This window comes from Lottia gigantea, assembly GCF_000327385.1.
Source record: "Lottia gigantea unplaced genomic scaffold LOTGIsca_212, whole genome shotgun sequence".
NCBI classification, from domain to species: domain Eukaryota; kingdom Metazoa; phylum Mollusca; class Gastropoda; family Lottiidae; genus Lottia; species Lottia gigantea.
The window spans coordinates 20237-38617 of record NW_008708477.1 but is presented as its reverse complement, the minus strand read 5'-3'; the positions used below and the strand labels follow the sequence as shown (position 1 = coordinate 38617).

Genomic DNA, 18381 nt, shown 5'->3' with positions numbered 1-18381 from the left:
AAAAAAAAGGCATTACTCTTAGTAAATATATCTTACTTTTCTGCACCTCGTAAGACTCAATGTAGGGCTGGGCGTTATTGGTTCAAGTTGATATCACAATATTAAGCATTAATATATCACGATATGGGTATATATCGCGATATTTTTTAAGTTTTTTTTTTACTGGTTTTTGAAAGAAAATTATGATCTAGAAATTTTAAATGTAACATAAAACAATGATATCTCTAAAAACACCCCAGTCTTGAATATCATGAAAAAAACATCTGTTTCAAATATCAAGTTACTAAAATTATGTAGATGATCTTATCTGGACAACAATTTTCTGTACATCATGATAATTACCATATATCACAGTATGGCGATATTTCGGTATTTTTTAATCAGGCGATATTACTAACGAAATAAATTCCAACACCAGTATTTATCATAATAACAACAAAATATCACGTTATGGCTTGTGATATTTCGGTATTTTTTAATCAGGCGATATTATTTCGCAAGTTATTTATCAAAGTAATTGTTATCCATATAATTGTGTCCAGTTATTCATACCCCAGTTACTAAATGCCACACAAGGAAGTTACAGTAAGATCAAGGAACCTCGAGAACCAAGATATCATTTTAATAAAACATGTTTGTGTCTTTAAACTTTAAGATGAAAATGTTACCTTTAATCCCAGTTTAAAAGATAAATCTAGAAGTGATTTCCCTAGTATTGAAGCTGCTGGAGTTAATGTGATAATTTTCTTTAATTTACCTTTTTCCTCGTAAATTCCCTGAAAACATTACAACAAACTATAGTGCTGACAAAATATTCTTCAACAAAGGAGATTTGTTGCTAATAGAATATCAGTTTCTGAAATTTTTCATGTGTCATCACCAAGTCATTTGTCTTGCTACATGGTAAAGCCGCATTTTTCCCCCATATCAACATCCCTTAATATCCACAATAACTGCATTTACATTACAAAAATTATCAGTTGAAAAATTTGTAGTGTAATTGGTCGAGGGTTCTGAGAACAGTTACAATTTGAGACTACTGATGCGAGGTGGTCTCGGAACAGTTCTCAGAACGGAACAGTTAAAATTTGGAAGTGTAAACAGTTGAACGTTCTGATAACAGATGTTACACATGCCTCTTGACCCCTTGACATGTTCTACAGTTTTGTGACATCTAAAATTAACTCGTGAACGTGAAGAGTTCAATTAAAATGCGTCTGAGAACAATAAATCAGTTACACTATTCTTATAAAACTGTTCTTCGAACGCTCAAAAATTGTAGTAGTGCAAACGGTAAAAATTTGGTCATTTTATCGCGTCCGGATCTAGACCGAGAACGGAACACTAACAGGAATATTCATTCCTAAAAAAAATTGTGGGTATATACAAACCTTGTAAACAGTATCAAAAACTAATTGTTGTACATTAGTATTAACTAGTAAACCGGTTTTGTTTAGTAGTATATAACCTGATACTAAATGTTGTAATACTGTATGACCAACCACTGGATTATTCAACGATAGATTAGTCAACAAACTAAACAGATCGCTGAAATTAGTAATACCAACAAACATTAGCTTTGTGGGGACCTCATAACTGATGCAGAGTTGACAAACCCAGTCAAAGAGTGGTTTCAAGTGTTTCAGAAGGATTTGTTTACCCTACATGGCTATGAGGCCTTCAACTTCATTTATGACTTGGCACTTAATGATGTGGAAAGGTGTTTCCAGTCAAACTTTTTCTAAAGCCTGATTGGTTAATCACTAAAATTAATTTTTAAGTTAGCCAATCAGATTGTTATTCATTTAATCTTGTTTAAAATTTCCCAGATTCTAAAACCTAACCTAATCTGATTGGTTAAAAACCTAGTTTCAAAATTGGTTTTAGTGTTTGACTAATCAAATGACTGGAACACTTAGTTTTAGGGAAATTAGCCCCATGGGGTTAGAGAATGAGCAGGTTTGACTCTTGTATAACATATATATAACCATACTATACCTATCTCCTTGTAAATGATGTTTGATAGCCGACTTCAGATCACTGACTGTTTTAGCTGGTAGATTTTTAGTCATTATAACAAGTATCTGTTGTAACTACAATGATATATAATAGAAGTTTTACACATACATTCTCGTTCATCCTTCATCCAGATCAGATCAGAAATTTGAAGCAGCCATTTTGATCTTAACCTTCCAATAAGATGTAACTTATGAAATGTTTTGTGCATAATAAGCACAAAAAGTTGCACACTTATTTCTGCACTTTCTTGGGTGAATGAGGTATGCAATGAGGGAAAACAGTGTGGCATTGGCTTAAACTCTTATTTCCACTTATCAAGAGATGTTAGTTAGATATGTCTTAATAGCATGTCAGCACCTGTGACCTGCAGCAATGACAGAGGTAAAACATATACTTGAAGTAGGCCAAAATCAGGGCCCCGTTTTTCTTATTGTAAGATTTTTAGTGGAACACTACATAATAAGCAGTCTTCTTAGACAGTGCAACAGCTGAAATGTAAAATTGTTCTTGAACAAATTCACAACTTTTCACAGTTTCTCAGATGGAGCTTCAACTGGTTATGACTGGTAAATGCATCCTACCTCTGATGGTAAATTATTCATAACTTCCACATCTCCCATATTAAATCCTACAGATTGAGGTTGTACTACACATTTGATCAATAATTCCCACAGTGTATCACTCCATACTGTACCAGGAATCACCTTTATGGCATCTTTAGGATATTTACCAATTAAAACAGACAAAAAGTTGGTAATTCTTACAATTACTGTACATTTATTTCTAGAAAAACAAAAAAATAACTTTACATGAAATTTTCCAGGGGAAAAACTTTCTGAAAAAAAAGAGCAAACTGAAATGAAATGAAATTTTACCACCTTCTCTTCTGCACTAATAAAGAAAGCAATACCATGCAGTGTGCAATGAAGGTAATTTTGCAAGGACAGCCGCATTAGCTTACTTCTTTTCAATTTCCAACCGTCGAGGGATCTTTGACGTGGACAGTATGTGGCACATGGGGCCTCGGTTTAATTCATTGTCCCCTCTGACCTGAATCACCAGACTGGAAAATCGCAGATATTATCTTGACCTATGCTGGGATTGAATCCTGGACCATCAGATTAGCGAGTGAGCAAGCGTCTAATTCACTATGGCACCTTTAGCTCCCCAGCAATATTGGCAACAGGCTTGCCAAAATTGGGGCGCATTATATATTTTTAGAGACCTTTTTACCGGTACATTCAATTCTTTTATCAATTGCATTCACCAATTTCCAATACTATATAATGTTGGATCTCATTTCAGACGTAAACAAAATGCACATTGAAGACTTTCTCACCTATTAAAATCTTCTATTTCTCTAGGTGTAAAATACTCAACAGAACTCTCTTTAAATAGTTTAGAAACCTCATCAATACTTCGCAATGATATATTGGACAAAAAATACTCTAAACTTTCAAATAACTTAGATGTATTAGAACCAGTTCCTAAAAAGAATACAAACAAAATATGGTGAACTAAGTCATTTATTCCTGAAAATTCAATTTCTATAGATTTATAGGCGTAAATGTGGCTTATCTCATCATGGGGCCACGTCAAAACTCCTAATTAAGTTGATAAGATTCAATTACCTGAGAATATATTTATTGGAGTCAATAAATCTTCACCAAATACCCAGGTATAACAATCTAGACCAGCTAATAACATATCAAACCAATTCATAGTAGATGTTAAAGTGAATGTATCTGATATCTTTAATAATGTAGAACAAGCTGATATACCACTTTTACCATGAGTAGCTGTACCACCTCCTTCAAACCTGGAAACACAAACATATTGATCATAATTACAAGATGAAGAAAGAGATCCACCATATGTGCAGGAATGAGTTTTACGTCCCACGTTTCTGTTCCAGGTTTAGCTAATGTGCACGAGGAATGCAGAATGCCAAGACGACATAAGCCTACACTTTCTTGATAATAGTAGACTTATCTACAATATCTATCAAGTCAAAAGATACAACTGACGTTTTTGCCCAAAAACTTAAAGGGACAGGTTGGCAATTTTTGGGGTTCATTTGAGTCTTGAATTTTTGGTCTTCAAAAGTACTAGAAATGTAGGAAAATTGCATAATATCCTTCAAAAATATCTGAAACGAAGAATTTCAATTCCTACTTCCATAGATGTCCTTTCTATGGTAAGGTCTCAAGAAAAGAAGAGTTGTCTTTTTAATGTTTAAAAACGCAGATAATTCTGGACACACATGGATTTGAAGGCTCAAATTTCGACGGTAAAAATCCTGTTTCTGAGACTAAGTTAAGATTGTTTGAATGAAAGGAGAGCCTGTCCCATGAAGACAAATTTCTGACTAACCGTGATATAAAATGAGCAGCTCCACCACTTTTCAGAAATGTACTAAAATAGTCTTGATTGGTTTTTATTCCTAAAATAATAAATATTCAACTATTTTGTATGACCCTTCAAAATAATATCAACATTAGGCTATGATTACCTAGCAATGTACATGTTTTACAATATTTTGTTTTGACTACTGACATAATTTACATTTACATGTCATTTACAATGCACATTAATATGAGCACATGATTTAAAACAATAATTACCTTGTACATGTGTACATAAATTATAAACTAGTTTCATACAGGTATGTCTACATTCTGTTTGAGGTCGACCACATTGTCTTGATAACCATCGTACAGCTATATCTAATGTTTTATTACTCCATTCTCTATAACAATACATATATAACATTTATCACAAGTCTCTTGATATCAATATCATTAGTCATGTCTCTTGATATCAATATCAATAGTCATGTCTCTTGATATCGTTATTAATTAGTCATGTCTCTTGATATCGTTATTAATAGTCATGTCTCTTGATATCATTATCAATTAGTCATATCTCTTGATATCATTATCAATTAGTCATATCTCTTGATATCATTATCAATTAGTCATACCTCTTGATATCATTATCAATTAGTCATATCTCTTGATAACATTATTCATAATCATGTCTCTTGATAACATTATCAATAATCATGTCTCTTGATATCATTATTAATAGTACATGTCTCATAATATCATAATCAATAGTCATGTCTCTTGATATCATTATCAATAGTCATGTGTCTTGATATCATTATCAATTGTCATGTCTCTTGATAACATTATCAATAGTTATGTCTCCTGATATCATCATTAATTAATGAACATGTCTCTTGATATCATTATTAACAGTCATCAATAGTATATGTCCCATGCAGTTTACATTTACATATCATCATCATATACAAATCTCTTGAGGAAGTCAACTTATATACATATACAGCATTTCATTTATTTCAGATCATTTTTGATTTTCAATGCTAGTGTATAATTTATGAACAATTATTGCTATAAAAAATATTTTTACCTTGGTTCCTGTCTGATTTTACTAGGTTTTTTCAATATATCTTCATGAAATATTATAATACGTTGAAGATGCTTCAAAACAGCCGCACACTGTTCTTGAGTTCCTAAAAAGGCCATCAAGAAATCAATAGAAAAGTTTGTAAGAGGGAATCTGGTCACACAGATAATGGATCACAGACAAAATGGCCATTAGGTTAGTTGGTCGCAGTAAGTTGGCCATTAGGTTAGTTGGTCACAGTAAGTTGGTCATTAGGTTAGTTGGTCACAGTAAATTGGTCATTAGGTTAGTGATTCACAAGGTAGATCAGTCACAATAAGTGATTCACAAGGTAGATCAGTCACAATAAGTGATTCACAAGGTAAATCAGTCACAGTCAGTGATTCACAAGGTAAATCAGTCACAATAAGTGATTCACAAGGTAGATCAGTCACAATAAGTGATTCACAAGGTAGATCAGTCACAATAAGTGATTCACAAGGTAAATCAGTCACAATAAGTGATTCACAAGGTAGATCAGTCACAATATCACAAGGTAGATCAGTCACAATAAGTGATTCACAAGGTAAATCAGTCACAATAAATGATTCACAAGGTAAATCAGTCACAGTCAGTGATTCACAAGGTAAATCAGTCACAATAAGTGATTCACAAGGTAAATCAGTCACAATAAGTGATTCACAAGGTAGATAAGTCACTATAAGTGATTCACAAGGTAAATCAGTCACAATAAGTGATTCACAAGGTAGATAAGTCACTATAAGTGATTCACAAGGTAAACCAGTCACAATAAGTGATTCACAAGGTAAATCAGTCACAATAAGTGATTCACAAGGTAGATCAGTCACAATAAATGATTCACAAGGTAAATCAGTCACAGTCAGTGATTCACAAGGTAAATCAGTCACAATAAGTGACTGACAAGGTAAATCAGTCAAAATAAATGATTCACAAAGTAAATCAGGCACAATAAGTGATTCACAACATGGTCGATAGAATAATGAAATAAATACCTACCAAGTGACTTATCATCTTTGTGAGCCAGACTTAAACTTTCTACAAAATGTACTAATATCTGGAATGTGTACCTATCTACTAAACTCTTCTCTTCTCTACAAAATCATACAATATTAAGAATACATAATAATTCATAAGAGGATGTTAATAACAGCCTAGATACAATTTCTTTCTTTTATTGCAGGCAAACCAAACATCAAATTTTCATTCTGAAAAGGCACATGGATGGCTGAAATTGATTCATTTCTATATTAAGAAGATATCTGTTTTTGTGAATCTTTTCAAACAAGTTTTGGATAAGCAGACATTAGATTACATGAGAAAGACATTAGATTCAAAGGGTGGACACGCCTCTAACCCTTTTCTTAATGAAATAAAAGCCTTCTGCATCTAAGATTACATACCTGAATATTTGATAAATATTGTTAAATGCTAGAGCAGCACCTAATCTCTTAAATACACTTGGATGTAGAGCAAAACTGAATATTCTTCTTAATATAGAGCTAGCATTGACAGGGCTCTTTTCAACAGTCTGAAATAATGAAATCAGTCAGTAGAAATCAACAAACCCACATGAAAAAGAATGCCTGAAGTGAGCAATAAGGAAATTTAGCTATGACAGCTTTTTAAGCCTTTAGTCACTTTGGTTTTCCAGTTGTAATGTCAATGTAAAAATACAGGCATTCTGTCTACTCATATAAAATCTTTATCTTAATGTTTAATATAATATAATACAGTTGCTTCTAATGTGCACCTTATTAGATTAATGAAGTGGACAAATATGGACAATTTTGCAAGAACATCTGCACAGTGTGCCTGTTATGCATATAGTGTCACTCAATTCTTTTTCTATGTCAGCATCTTCGACATTCAATCGTAACAAGGGAAGACTGTCTTTAAAAGGTTAAAAGGCTCTGAAGGTTACAACAGATACTGGTATTGAACCAAGATATGATTTTGGTAGGCAATTCCCAATTAAAGGAACTAATTGGTACTAAAATCTCTAACTGTTAAAGTTGATATTAAATATTTAAATGATATACTCTTACCTTGACTGAGGACTGTTTCAAAGACCAATGTAAAAATTCACGTAAACATTTTCCACTAAAATCTCTTAGTGAAGTATCATCAGCTTGGATTATACTGTCCTAAAATATACATATATTGATACAATGGAAAATTAGAATGATACAAAAAAATGTTCCAGTTGTACATAAGGATAAGACTTACCTGTTTAAATGATGATAAAGAATAAAACTTACAAATATAGTATCTAATAAAGCCATTGTTTCAGAGCTTTCCCCCATTTTATTATTTGTAAACCAATGTATCAACTGCATAGTTAGAGGCTCAAATAATTGTTTAGCAACCTAAAATAGAAGACATACATATATCTGTATACATAACACTGAATGGAAATCTTCTAAGAGAGTTCCAACCAAACATGACAGTATTTGATAAGGTGTCAAGGGTTCAAAGCCTTGTCAAGGTTAAAAAATTCTATTGCAATGGCTTCATTTGTGGCACTAGTGGGGGTACAGGGGGGGATGCATTTGGCCCCCCTAGAAAAGTGGTTTGCATCCCTAATTATGGCATCACCACAGAGTAGCCAAAATTTGAATTCAGACTCAGAAGTTGTCCCTCCATTGAGGCAGTCTGCCCCCTACTTGTACCCCCAGTCTTGGAAGGTTTGCACCACCACTGAAAAGGGTTGAGAGTTTTTCCTTGATCAACCTCATCAACGAATTGAACAGACTTTTATAAACATAAATTCTTTGTCTTAAGGAAGTCAAAATTCTGAAGAGAGAGAAACTGTTGTGAATAGAGAAGATTAAGACACATTTCAGAAAGCCATACACACAACATGTCAATCTAACCGTTTTGGCATGTTGTTATATTTATATTTCTTCTATCACTTCTTTCAATGAACCAGTTACACGAGCTGGCGTTTATTTTTTGATAAACTGTATTTTGTCATGTGACACCATGAAGTAGACAAAGCATAAGAATGATGCACAACAATGATGCACAACAATGATGCAATCTAAGATTTGTCTCAATAACAGTTTTGGTATGTAAATGCAATGGTTGCATTACAAAGTGACATACAAACATGTAATCGCTATGGTATTTTGTTATTCAGTAAAGGAACTCAAAGATCTTGTATTTCTGTTCAAAATATACGTCACTACATGCTGCAAATTGACCAAATAATAAATCATAAAATCTTAGCCTTCAAGTCAGAAATAAGTCATATTTTACATCAGACAGTAATAATACCTGTTCAACATCACAAGCTAGTTTTAACATAGCTGGGAATAACTTCTTATATAATTTCTGCATGGGGTAGCGTTTTTGTACTTCTCCAGGTTGTTGAGCTCCCCGCCCCAGACAATATAGTATTAAAGAATGTAAGAGTTCACAAGCGGCTACTTTAGTTTGTCTATCACTAGATGTACTGGCCAATTCTACTACGTGGGGTAAAAATGGATCTGAAATATAAGACAATTTGTAGATCTAGATTATTTGTCTGTGTTTTTTTTTTAGTAACTGATCCACTGATTGGGCTAATGTGTACTGGCAACACCATGCAGTGGGCAATAGGGAAAATTTTGACAAGATTGTGGAATAAGGTTACTCTATCATCTTGAGAATCTTTTATGTACACAGCCTGTAGTACACAGGGCCTAGATTTATTGTAATATCGCATAACTAAAAGTTTGGGCCTGTCATCACTGACAGAGAGAAAGTGGGTTGAAAAATCCTAAGGTAATATCTTGACATAAGTGGGGATTGGAACCTGGACATTGAGGTTAGTGAACAAGTGACTATCACAAGAGACATAAAACAAGAGTAAAACCTCTTTTATGTTTCCAAACATCTTTTTAGGTTATAATTCGCAATTAATGTAGAATTCTGAATCCTGATTTATACAAAGTCACACCTCCACACATAAAGAGTTCTTAAAAGCTCTCTGAACCAACAGTCAATATCAAAAAAACTCACCGAAGTATATAATAGGTTTCATATCAATAAAGGGTGTCTCAAAACGTAGATGTTGTTCTGTATCCCAGGCTATAGCTTGTTTACTGATATCATCTTGTGAGTTAGTCAGTAGTGTATAGTTTATACTACCACCTAGTGATCCTAAATACTGTACCACCCTATCTTTAATAACACCAAGTTTAGATTCATAACTCTGAAAATATAAAAGGCAATTTATTGTAGAAAAAGATGAAAATGAGGAAAACTAAGCAAGTATCAAGACCTATGGGTTTTTGAAAATCTCGAAAACTTATCTTCAGATGATTTTACTTTTTCAATGCTCTGATTGGTCAATCACTCAAATTGATCTTAAATCAACTTCTATTATCCAATCAGATTGTCATATTTCTTAAAACCAGATCAAATCCATTGTTAAGATTTCAAGAATGAGGCCTTTGTTTATTTAGAAAACTGATCATCTACAATGCTGAATTTTGATTAACTTTTGTAACTTCAACACTTCCACAGTATATTTTTGATAAAAGATTCTAATTCTGAAAAGTGATACAGATGGCTCAAATCTTTCATTGACATCACTAACACTTTGTGGTTGATTTTTCTTGTCTTTGACCAGTCTGATTGGTAATTTAACTTTTCTATCTGATTTTGATTTAGTCATGCTAATAGTTTCTACATTCACCTCATCAGCACCTTAAACATAAATATTAACACTTCAAATAGTACAAACAGAACATTTCATACTAGCTATAAGCTGAACATGATCTTGATTTTCAGATTTCTAAGTTCTCATACAGGAGCTAGTAAGGGGTGCTAACTCTGTTGATAATTGTCGAAAACACATAAATTTCAAGATGGCTTTCACTATTTTTTTAAATACATAAAAAAATTTAACAAAAATTGAACAGCTACCTTAATTTTTTTTCATTATTCATGCATTTTAAGTTCCATCAAAATCGGCAAAAGATGTAGAATCTATAGCACATGTAAAGGTTAGACAAACCAAAAGTGAAAATCTTATGTGCATACCACATGAAATGTACCACATAAAAATAGAAAATGCAACCATACCTTTATCAACAGTTCTAATATAATTATCAAGATATGGTAATATACAACTATAATGTGGTTTTACTATATGATCAGGTAGATTATGACACCAATATTCAAGAGCATCTATAGCTATACCAGCTAATGGTAAATAACTCAATCCTAATGTTAAAGCCACCTACAATAAAAGCAAAACTTGTCAATTTTCCAGGAGAGAAATGTTAAACTGTAGCAAAACGAAAATATGCAAGAGATGCAAAAAGGAAGTAAGTTTACACTGTTAGAAAGGTGGGATCAACATTAAAGATCTGAGGCTGGTCTAGATCTGAACTGTTACCCTAAACTCTTACAGCTTTTAATTCACAAATGAAATGAATTGAATTTTTAGTCCTACTATGCATTTTATTGGGCTAACAAAGACACCAACTAATGTGCAATGAGGTAAATTTTTCCATTTCTGATTTCAAACTGTTGCACTGCATGTAGCACACAGGGCCTCAATTTTTTGGTCTTTTCCATGTCAACCTCTCAGGCCTGCATAACTGACATTGGAAACCGGGTTGAAACATTGGAAGACTCACTAAGCCACTCATCGCGGCCCCTGAAAACACAAATAACTTTACCTGTATTGCTGGTACAACATCTATCATTTGCTCTGTTATTATTTCTTTAGGTAATGATAATATGAGTGTTAAACAGGCTGCTAACAAATCATCTTGATACTGTTTCATACGCACTAAAACCTACAATAACAAAATATCAACAAATGTTTTACAGTATTCTAGAACATACAACATGTCTGTATTTTCCACACTTCCACACAACAGTTTAATCACAAATTGCTATCACACAACAGTTTAATCAAAAATTGCTATCACACAACAGTTTAATCAAAAATTGCTATCACACAACAGTTTAATCACAAATTTCTATCACACAACAGTTTAATTACAAATTACTACCACACAAGAGTTTAATCACAAATTGCTATCACACAACAGTTTAATCACAAATTGCTATCACACAACAGTTTAATCACAAATTGCTATCACACAACAGTTTAATCAAAAATTGCTATCACACAACAGTTTAATCACAAATTTCTATCACACAACAGTTTAATTACAAATTACTACCACACAAGAGTCTAATCACAAATTTCTATCACACAACAGTTTAATTACAAATTACTACCACACAAGAGTCTAATCACAAATTACTATCACACAACAGTTTAATTACAAATTGCTATCACACAACAGTTTCATTACAAATTGCTATCACACAACAGTTTAATCACAAATTGCTATCACACAACAGTTTAATCAAAAATTGCTATCACACAACAGTTTAATCACAAATTTCTATCACACAACAGTTTAATTACAAATTACTACCACACAAGAATTTAATCACAAATTGCTATCACACAACAGTTTAATCACAAATTGCTATCACACAACAGTTTAATCACAAATTGCTATCACACAACAGTTTCATTACAAATTGCTATCACACAACAGTTTAATCAAAAATTGCTATCACACAACAGTTTAATCACAAATTTCTATCACACAACAGTTTAATTACAAATTACTACCACACAAGAGTCTAATCACAAATTTCTATCACACAACAGTTTAATCAATCAAACAACAGTTCTGTTATATTAATAAAACTAACTACGTCCAACAAACACTTCAAATAACACATATACTCTCATTTAAAACTCAAACACATAAAGACCAAACACATGACTGACCTCTTTTGAAAACTTCTTAATAAGTAAATAACACACAGCTTTCTGTTTCTCCTGTTCATTAGATTCATCTGTTTCCATTAAACTAGCAGATTTAGTTGGAGAGGTGGTAGCAACACTCTACAAACAAAATTATTATCAAAAGCTTTTTAAGTTGCTATTCTATCAAAATTTATCAATTAAGTTCTTTTTTAATATATAGTGAACCTTTAGACAATAATGTAAAATAGCCACCATAAATGAATGATAACTATGAAAATCAATTTCCACTTATCATTTGCATAATTTATGCATAATTATATAAAAATGCACACTAAATGTCCAAACTTTGATTAAAAAGATATACTACATTATATATCATTCTTTCATAAATCTATATATTTCTTGACTGCTTCCTGAAACAGTGCTGTTAACTGCTTTAAATCAAGTTCATATTCTGAATGACAAATAATGAATATTTATTTCATTACAGTCCCAATTAAAAATTTGTAAATGTACTTACTTGAAAATATGCCAGTTTATTTGATATTTTCATACAGAGAGCTAGTAACTTATAAAAACCACTAACTAAAGGATTCCTGAAAACAATTCCAAATAATCCATAAATTTTCACTTACTGCATAATATCATGAGAAAAATGTGGCAAAATGATACTCAAATAAGGCATAATGATTTCTAATATGACACATCAAGTTATAAGTAGCATTATCTAAAATGTCAATATACATAAGTTAATTGTGAATCAATATATCGTGGGTGACCGCTTGAAACCTCGTATATGCCATATTTGGTCATTTTGACTTTTTGGTACCGCTCGAAAGCTCGTAAAAGCGCGGATCTTGTGATCAAATCCTCGTATTCTTAGCTTGATTGTAAATAACTCAAAAAGCACTAATTAAATAACACGTATATAAACAGTCAGATTTAAAATCTTGTAAAATATATTATTATATGAGGTTCAATGTTCCTTTTCTGCAGATGAAAATGAAAAACCTCTTATACTGTATTATTATACGAGTTATTGGTTCAATAGGCAGGAGATATCGAATTGCTATACGAGGTTTATATTTCCAAGAATGGAAACCACGTATAGAGGGAAAAAAATAATAAAAAAGATTTTACAAAATACAAATAGTTTTTTGCATTTTTCTCAAAAAGTAATTCCGCGTCATAAATCGTTATACGAGGTTTCAAGCGGTCACCCACGATATTCAGATGGATTCCAAATTTCAGATAGCTTAAATAATAATGAACACAATTCATGCAAAGGTCTGACTACTTTGGTCTCAGACTACTGTTAGTAATGTTAAAAAGGTTTTAGTTTTGACTGTAGTACTTACTGTGTAGATAGTAATATTATATTATGACTAAATGTAAATATCCAATTCTCAAACAGATTAATATGTTTATTTGGTAGCAGTTCTCTGAAAAGAAAACAAAATCATACTTTAAAATGCAGTCTAATTTCAATGATTATTTGCTAGGATAATAAGATTCAAGGATCCTATCTACCAGCTTGTGCCTACTTAGTCAAATACATTTCTTGAAATATCAGGACCTATTTTCAGATGAGTCAACAGCAATACTGCAGATTTCTCAGCATTATTTTCTAGTCATTCTTAATAATATGATGAATATGAATGATTTCATGATTCCCATCCAACATTTGATGAGATCATTATTTATATGAATTTAGAAATATTAAAACAGAATTTAAAACAACACCTTGTAACTTAGACTTTCAAGCTATTCGATCTTCAGACAACTGACCTATATACTTCAGCCTGCGTCCCTACTGAAGTTGGACAACTTCAATAGGGAGGCAGACTGAATTATATAGGTCAGTTGTCTGAAGATCGGCTCTACAATTGATGTATTAAGCACTATTTTAACAGTGGTATTTCTATATCACTCTACAATTGATGTATTGAGCACTATTTTAACAGTGGTATTTCTATATCACTCTACAATTGATATATTGAGCACTATTTTAACATTGGTATTTCTATATTGCTCTACAATTGATGTATTGAGCACTATTTTAACAGTGGTATTTCTATATCACTCTACAATTGATATATTGAGCACTATTTTAACATTGGTATTTCTATATTGCTCTACAATTGAAAAATTAAGCACTATTTTAACAGTGAGAATTTTTGTTATTGTTTATATGAATTGATACAGAAAGGTAATCATGACTTACCTACAGAAATCTACCAAATTAATAAAAACTTGAAAATCTTTAGGTTTACTGGCGTGTACACTTGATGTAGGATCTGCTGACACATCATCTGTTTCCATAGTTACATCCCCACCACTTGTACTAGCTTCATCCATCTAAATATAAAATATGCAAACTATTACATATTTTATTTCAAAATTTTCCAAAAAAAGAACTCTGTTTTTCAAGGATGACAATATAGGTTCCTGTCCGTCTACCAGTTGAGTCTTGGCCAAACCGCTTTGCATTGGTCTCTCTTAGGTATCTGCGCAAATTAAATATTTCAGTATTGTCAGTAGACACGAGTTTTAAAGATGGGTTTCCTTATTTTTTAGTGTCAAATTAAGCAAACTCTTTGATTAGTTGGAGTTTCTAATGAATTATCATTTATTCTTAATCAAATCATTATGTTCTTATTGCATATGATTAAGAGCTTGAACTAATTACCAATGTCTATGAATATACAGTCTGGATAAACAAAAAAAAGACTTTTTGACCTTTTCTTGATCGGTCACTCATTGGAACTCTGCTGGTAATTCTCTTCTGATTTATCCAATTATGAATTAATTATGGACCTATGTGTCATTAGAACACCTCTACTTTCATTAGCATTTACATTTTCATAAATAAAAATAAGGGAACCCATCTTTAAGGACCTGATTTGGTGATAAATGTGTTGAAGAAAAAGCAGCGAAAATATTTTTCAGTTAGCTATATTCCAATCTCTTAATTAAGATTATCATTAATATTTCAATTTCATTTATCTAACCAACCTGTTCAGTAAGTTCTGTGGAGGTAGTTGATGTTAAATCTAATTTGTTCAACACTTTTATAACAGAGTTCATCAGTTCATTATATAACGCATCAGTCAACTGTGTTCTTTCTTCACGTGATACACCCATAGCACCAAATTCCTAGAAAGTTGATAACATCTACCAATTCGAATTTTATGCACTTGATTTTGTTGACAATTTTGATAGAGAAGCTTTGATCTGCATTGGTGTTTTATGAAAACAGGAAAACTCCAGACAGAAGGAAACAAAAGCTGCAAGTGTCCAATCTACATTTATATTGGCTCGAAAATCCCTTTTGAATCTGTCTAGGAATAGATTGATCATTCTGTTTTCATAATTTTACGAATAACTTGGAATTACAGTTACAAAAATTACATAAATATTTCTGTGTTACTTAGGCCTACTGATTTTTTTATTGACATCAAACCAACACAAAGTATGACAATATCGATAGATAGAATCAGTGCCTCAAAATAACAGAATAAAAAGTGCGAAGGATTCAAACAAAACTACCTTTATTTCAGGACTATCCATTAAGAGATTCCAGATGTTTAAATAACTTTTATAAGAGATAGATTGTTTCTCTACATCAACATTATACAGTGTATCATCATCTGTTTGTTCGGTCTCTAATACAATAGGATGGGAACATGTTCTTATTACACTCTGATAAACTGAAATATTAAGTATAGTCCATTGAGTGTTTTGAAAAGACCTTCTACAAAAATACAGTAGGGTTTGGGTAAAATGATCCAATTATTGATTATCGTCGCTAGGAATTTATAATTTATCATATTTCATAAACGATTATAAACCAAAGTTACATTTTCTCCATTGTACCCGTTAACAAGCAGTAATCTCTTCCACATAGGTTCCCTTCAGCACATAACTTACTCTCAACAAGCTATAATAACTGCATCATACTTCTATGGCGCGAAAATAACCCATGAAATTAAGAATTTTGGCATGTTTTTTATTCAAGTATTTACAGGGTTTCTCAACTAATTAATTTTAATTCTTAATTGATTATTGATCTGTAGTCTGTAGGGCTGGGCGTTATTGGTTCAAGTTGATATCACAATATTAATCACTAATATATCACGCTATGGGTATATATTGCTATATTTATTAAATATGGTTTTTACTGGTTTTTGACACAAAATGTGTTTTTTTATTACTAAAATTTTTAAATGTAACAAAAATCAATAAACACTCAGTCTTTTATATAATGAAAAAAAACATATGTTTCAAATATTAAATTACTTAGACAAAAATTTGATGATATATCATGATAACTACCATATATCACAATATGGCAATATTTCGGTATATTTTGATCACGCAATGTTACTAACGAAATAAATTCCTATACCAGTATATATCATATTATATTGTGATACCGCAAGCCCTAGCAGTCTGTCATCGATAATCAATCTCAATTTATAATCTATAGCCAGCCCTACTTGTCAGCCCCTAATTAAGACTAAGTATGTCCAGTATGCAATGAAAAATTACCCAGAATATCAGCCAATGGATCTGTAATACGCAAACCCTGCGGCTAACACAGATCCATACTTTTTCATTGACAGGTATGCATCTTGAGTTACATAACTTGTCAGTCTATATTCATACGCTATGCTTGCTATGTCTTTGGAGTATATATCCTAGTTCAAAGTCCAAATGAAAACATGTTCATTTTAAAATGTTTATGTTCAGAGCATGTATTCTTGAAACGATCTTAAAACTAAGATGTCCTAGAATCAATGTTAGAAGATCGTTTCCAGAATATGTGGCCAGGTTTATAAATTATATTCAACTTACCCACGCCAGACAGGACTTGATTAAATACAGAACCTTTACACATTAAAGCCAACAGAACATGTATCACTGACTTGGTGGCCATGAAATGCATCTTTTCATTTAGCATAGGCATATTCTGTATTTGCATAACTAATAGATGTTCAACTATGGAGGCATAGGTTTCTGATAACTAAAAAATGAAAAACATTTCAAAATTTCATCTGTTAAATTATGTATCAACATTAACAAATAAAATGAAAAATTCAGTTCAACACTTAAAAATAGGCAAAGTAAGGTTGTAACATGTATTCATAGTTTCCATTCAAGCGATGCTAGGCTGACAATCCAAATAGAGAGTGGCACCAGGTGGTCAAAACAGAGAGAAGGACAGAGAGAAGGACAGAGAAAAGGGAATACCTCATCAATTTCTTTAATAATATTAGCTATAGCATCTAAATAACTATGTAAACCATACATTTTATCCTGATTTTCACCAACTTTCCTATAAACATAATCATAATTAAGAAGGGATCATATTTTCAACAATAAGGAAAACATGTAGTTGCCTAGCAAGATTTGTTCAATTATACATTTTCAGTATATCAAGGGTGGTCACCAATCTGTGTCAAATCATACACAAAATTTAATTTGTGCAAGATATTGTTGATTTAATCAAACACACAAAATTTAGTAAAATTCTGACAAAAACTGTCACCTCTATCTTATTAACAAGTCAACAAATTTTGATGGCTAATAACTCAAAAACCGTTCATTGAAAGAGAGCCAAATTCACACTTGTCCAAGATCTCATCATTATAAATATTCACACCAAATTCTATTTAAATCTGATGAAAACTGTAGTCTCTATTGTGTTCACAAACAAATTTGGATGCGCTTTTCGTAAGTCAAGGGCAATAGCTCAAAAATTATTCATCGCAAGATTGTACCTCAACTTCATATAACAAATATTAAAATATGATTTCATACATTAATGCCCCCAAATTTGTATCAGAACACACGAAATCTATTTTTTATTTTCAATCAAAAATTTTCATTAGTGCTCGCTTTTGATGTTTTAATAACTTACAATAGAAATTGTTGTTCACATTTGTTTAACATTTCACTGAGCATAAACACAACATCTGTTACGTTTAAAAATCTTCTACATGGCTACAAAAAATAATTTAACTTAATAAGCATTGAAACTGAAAGGAAGGGGTCTATTACCTATAACTTTTCTTCTCCAGTAATAGTTGAGCCAATGAACACAGACAATACCA

The 18381-nt window shown here is 31.9% G+C and overlaps 1 protein-coding gene across 1 annotated transcript in view; it reads right to left on the bottom strand.

Moving 5' to 3' along the window:
• The window catches only part of LOTGIDRAFT_143667 (hypothetical protein), a gene marked incomplete at both ends in the record, with an annotated part of 56819 nt that overhangs the window by 34347 nt on the left and 4091 nt on the right, over nt 1–18381 (bottom strand). Inside the window, 25 exons of the mRNA XM_009054310.1 lie at nt 669–776; nt 1332–1589; nt 2601–2802; nt 3359–3506; nt 3651–3838; nt 3987–4041; nt 4635–4768; nt 5458–5560; nt 6472–6566; nt 6876–7003; nt 7521–7619; nt 7734–7841; nt 8752–8963; nt 9478–9721; nt 10478–10702; nt 11148–11267; nt 12287–12354; nt 12782–12861; nt 13624–13707; nt 14490–14623; nt 15281–15386; nt 15780–15975; nt 17123–17291; nt 17519–17603; nt 18189–18271. Of these exons, the coding sequence (XP_009052558.1) occupies nt 669–776; nt 1332–1589; nt 2601–2802; nt 3359–3506; nt 3651–3838; nt 3987–4041; nt 4635–4768; nt 5458–5560; nt 6472–6566; nt 6876–7003; nt 7521–7619; nt 7734–7841; nt 8752–8963; nt 9478–9721; nt 10478–10702; nt 11148–11267; nt 12287–12354; nt 12782–12861; nt 13624–13707; nt 14490–14623; nt 15281–15386; nt 15780–15975; nt 17123–17291; nt 17519–17603; nt 18189–18271 (3432 nt within the window). The remainder of the gene's footprint in view (nt 1–668; nt 777–1331; nt 1590–2600; nt 2803–3358; nt 3507–3650; nt 3839–3986; nt 4042–4634; nt 4769–5457; nt 5561–6471; nt 6567–6875; nt 7004–7520; nt 7620–7733; nt 7842–8751; nt 8964–9477; nt 9722–10477; nt 10703–11147; nt 11268–12286; nt 12355–12781; nt 12862–13623; nt 13708–14489; nt 14624–15280; nt 15387–15779; nt 15976–17122; nt 17292–17518; nt 17604–18188; nt 18272–18381) is intronic.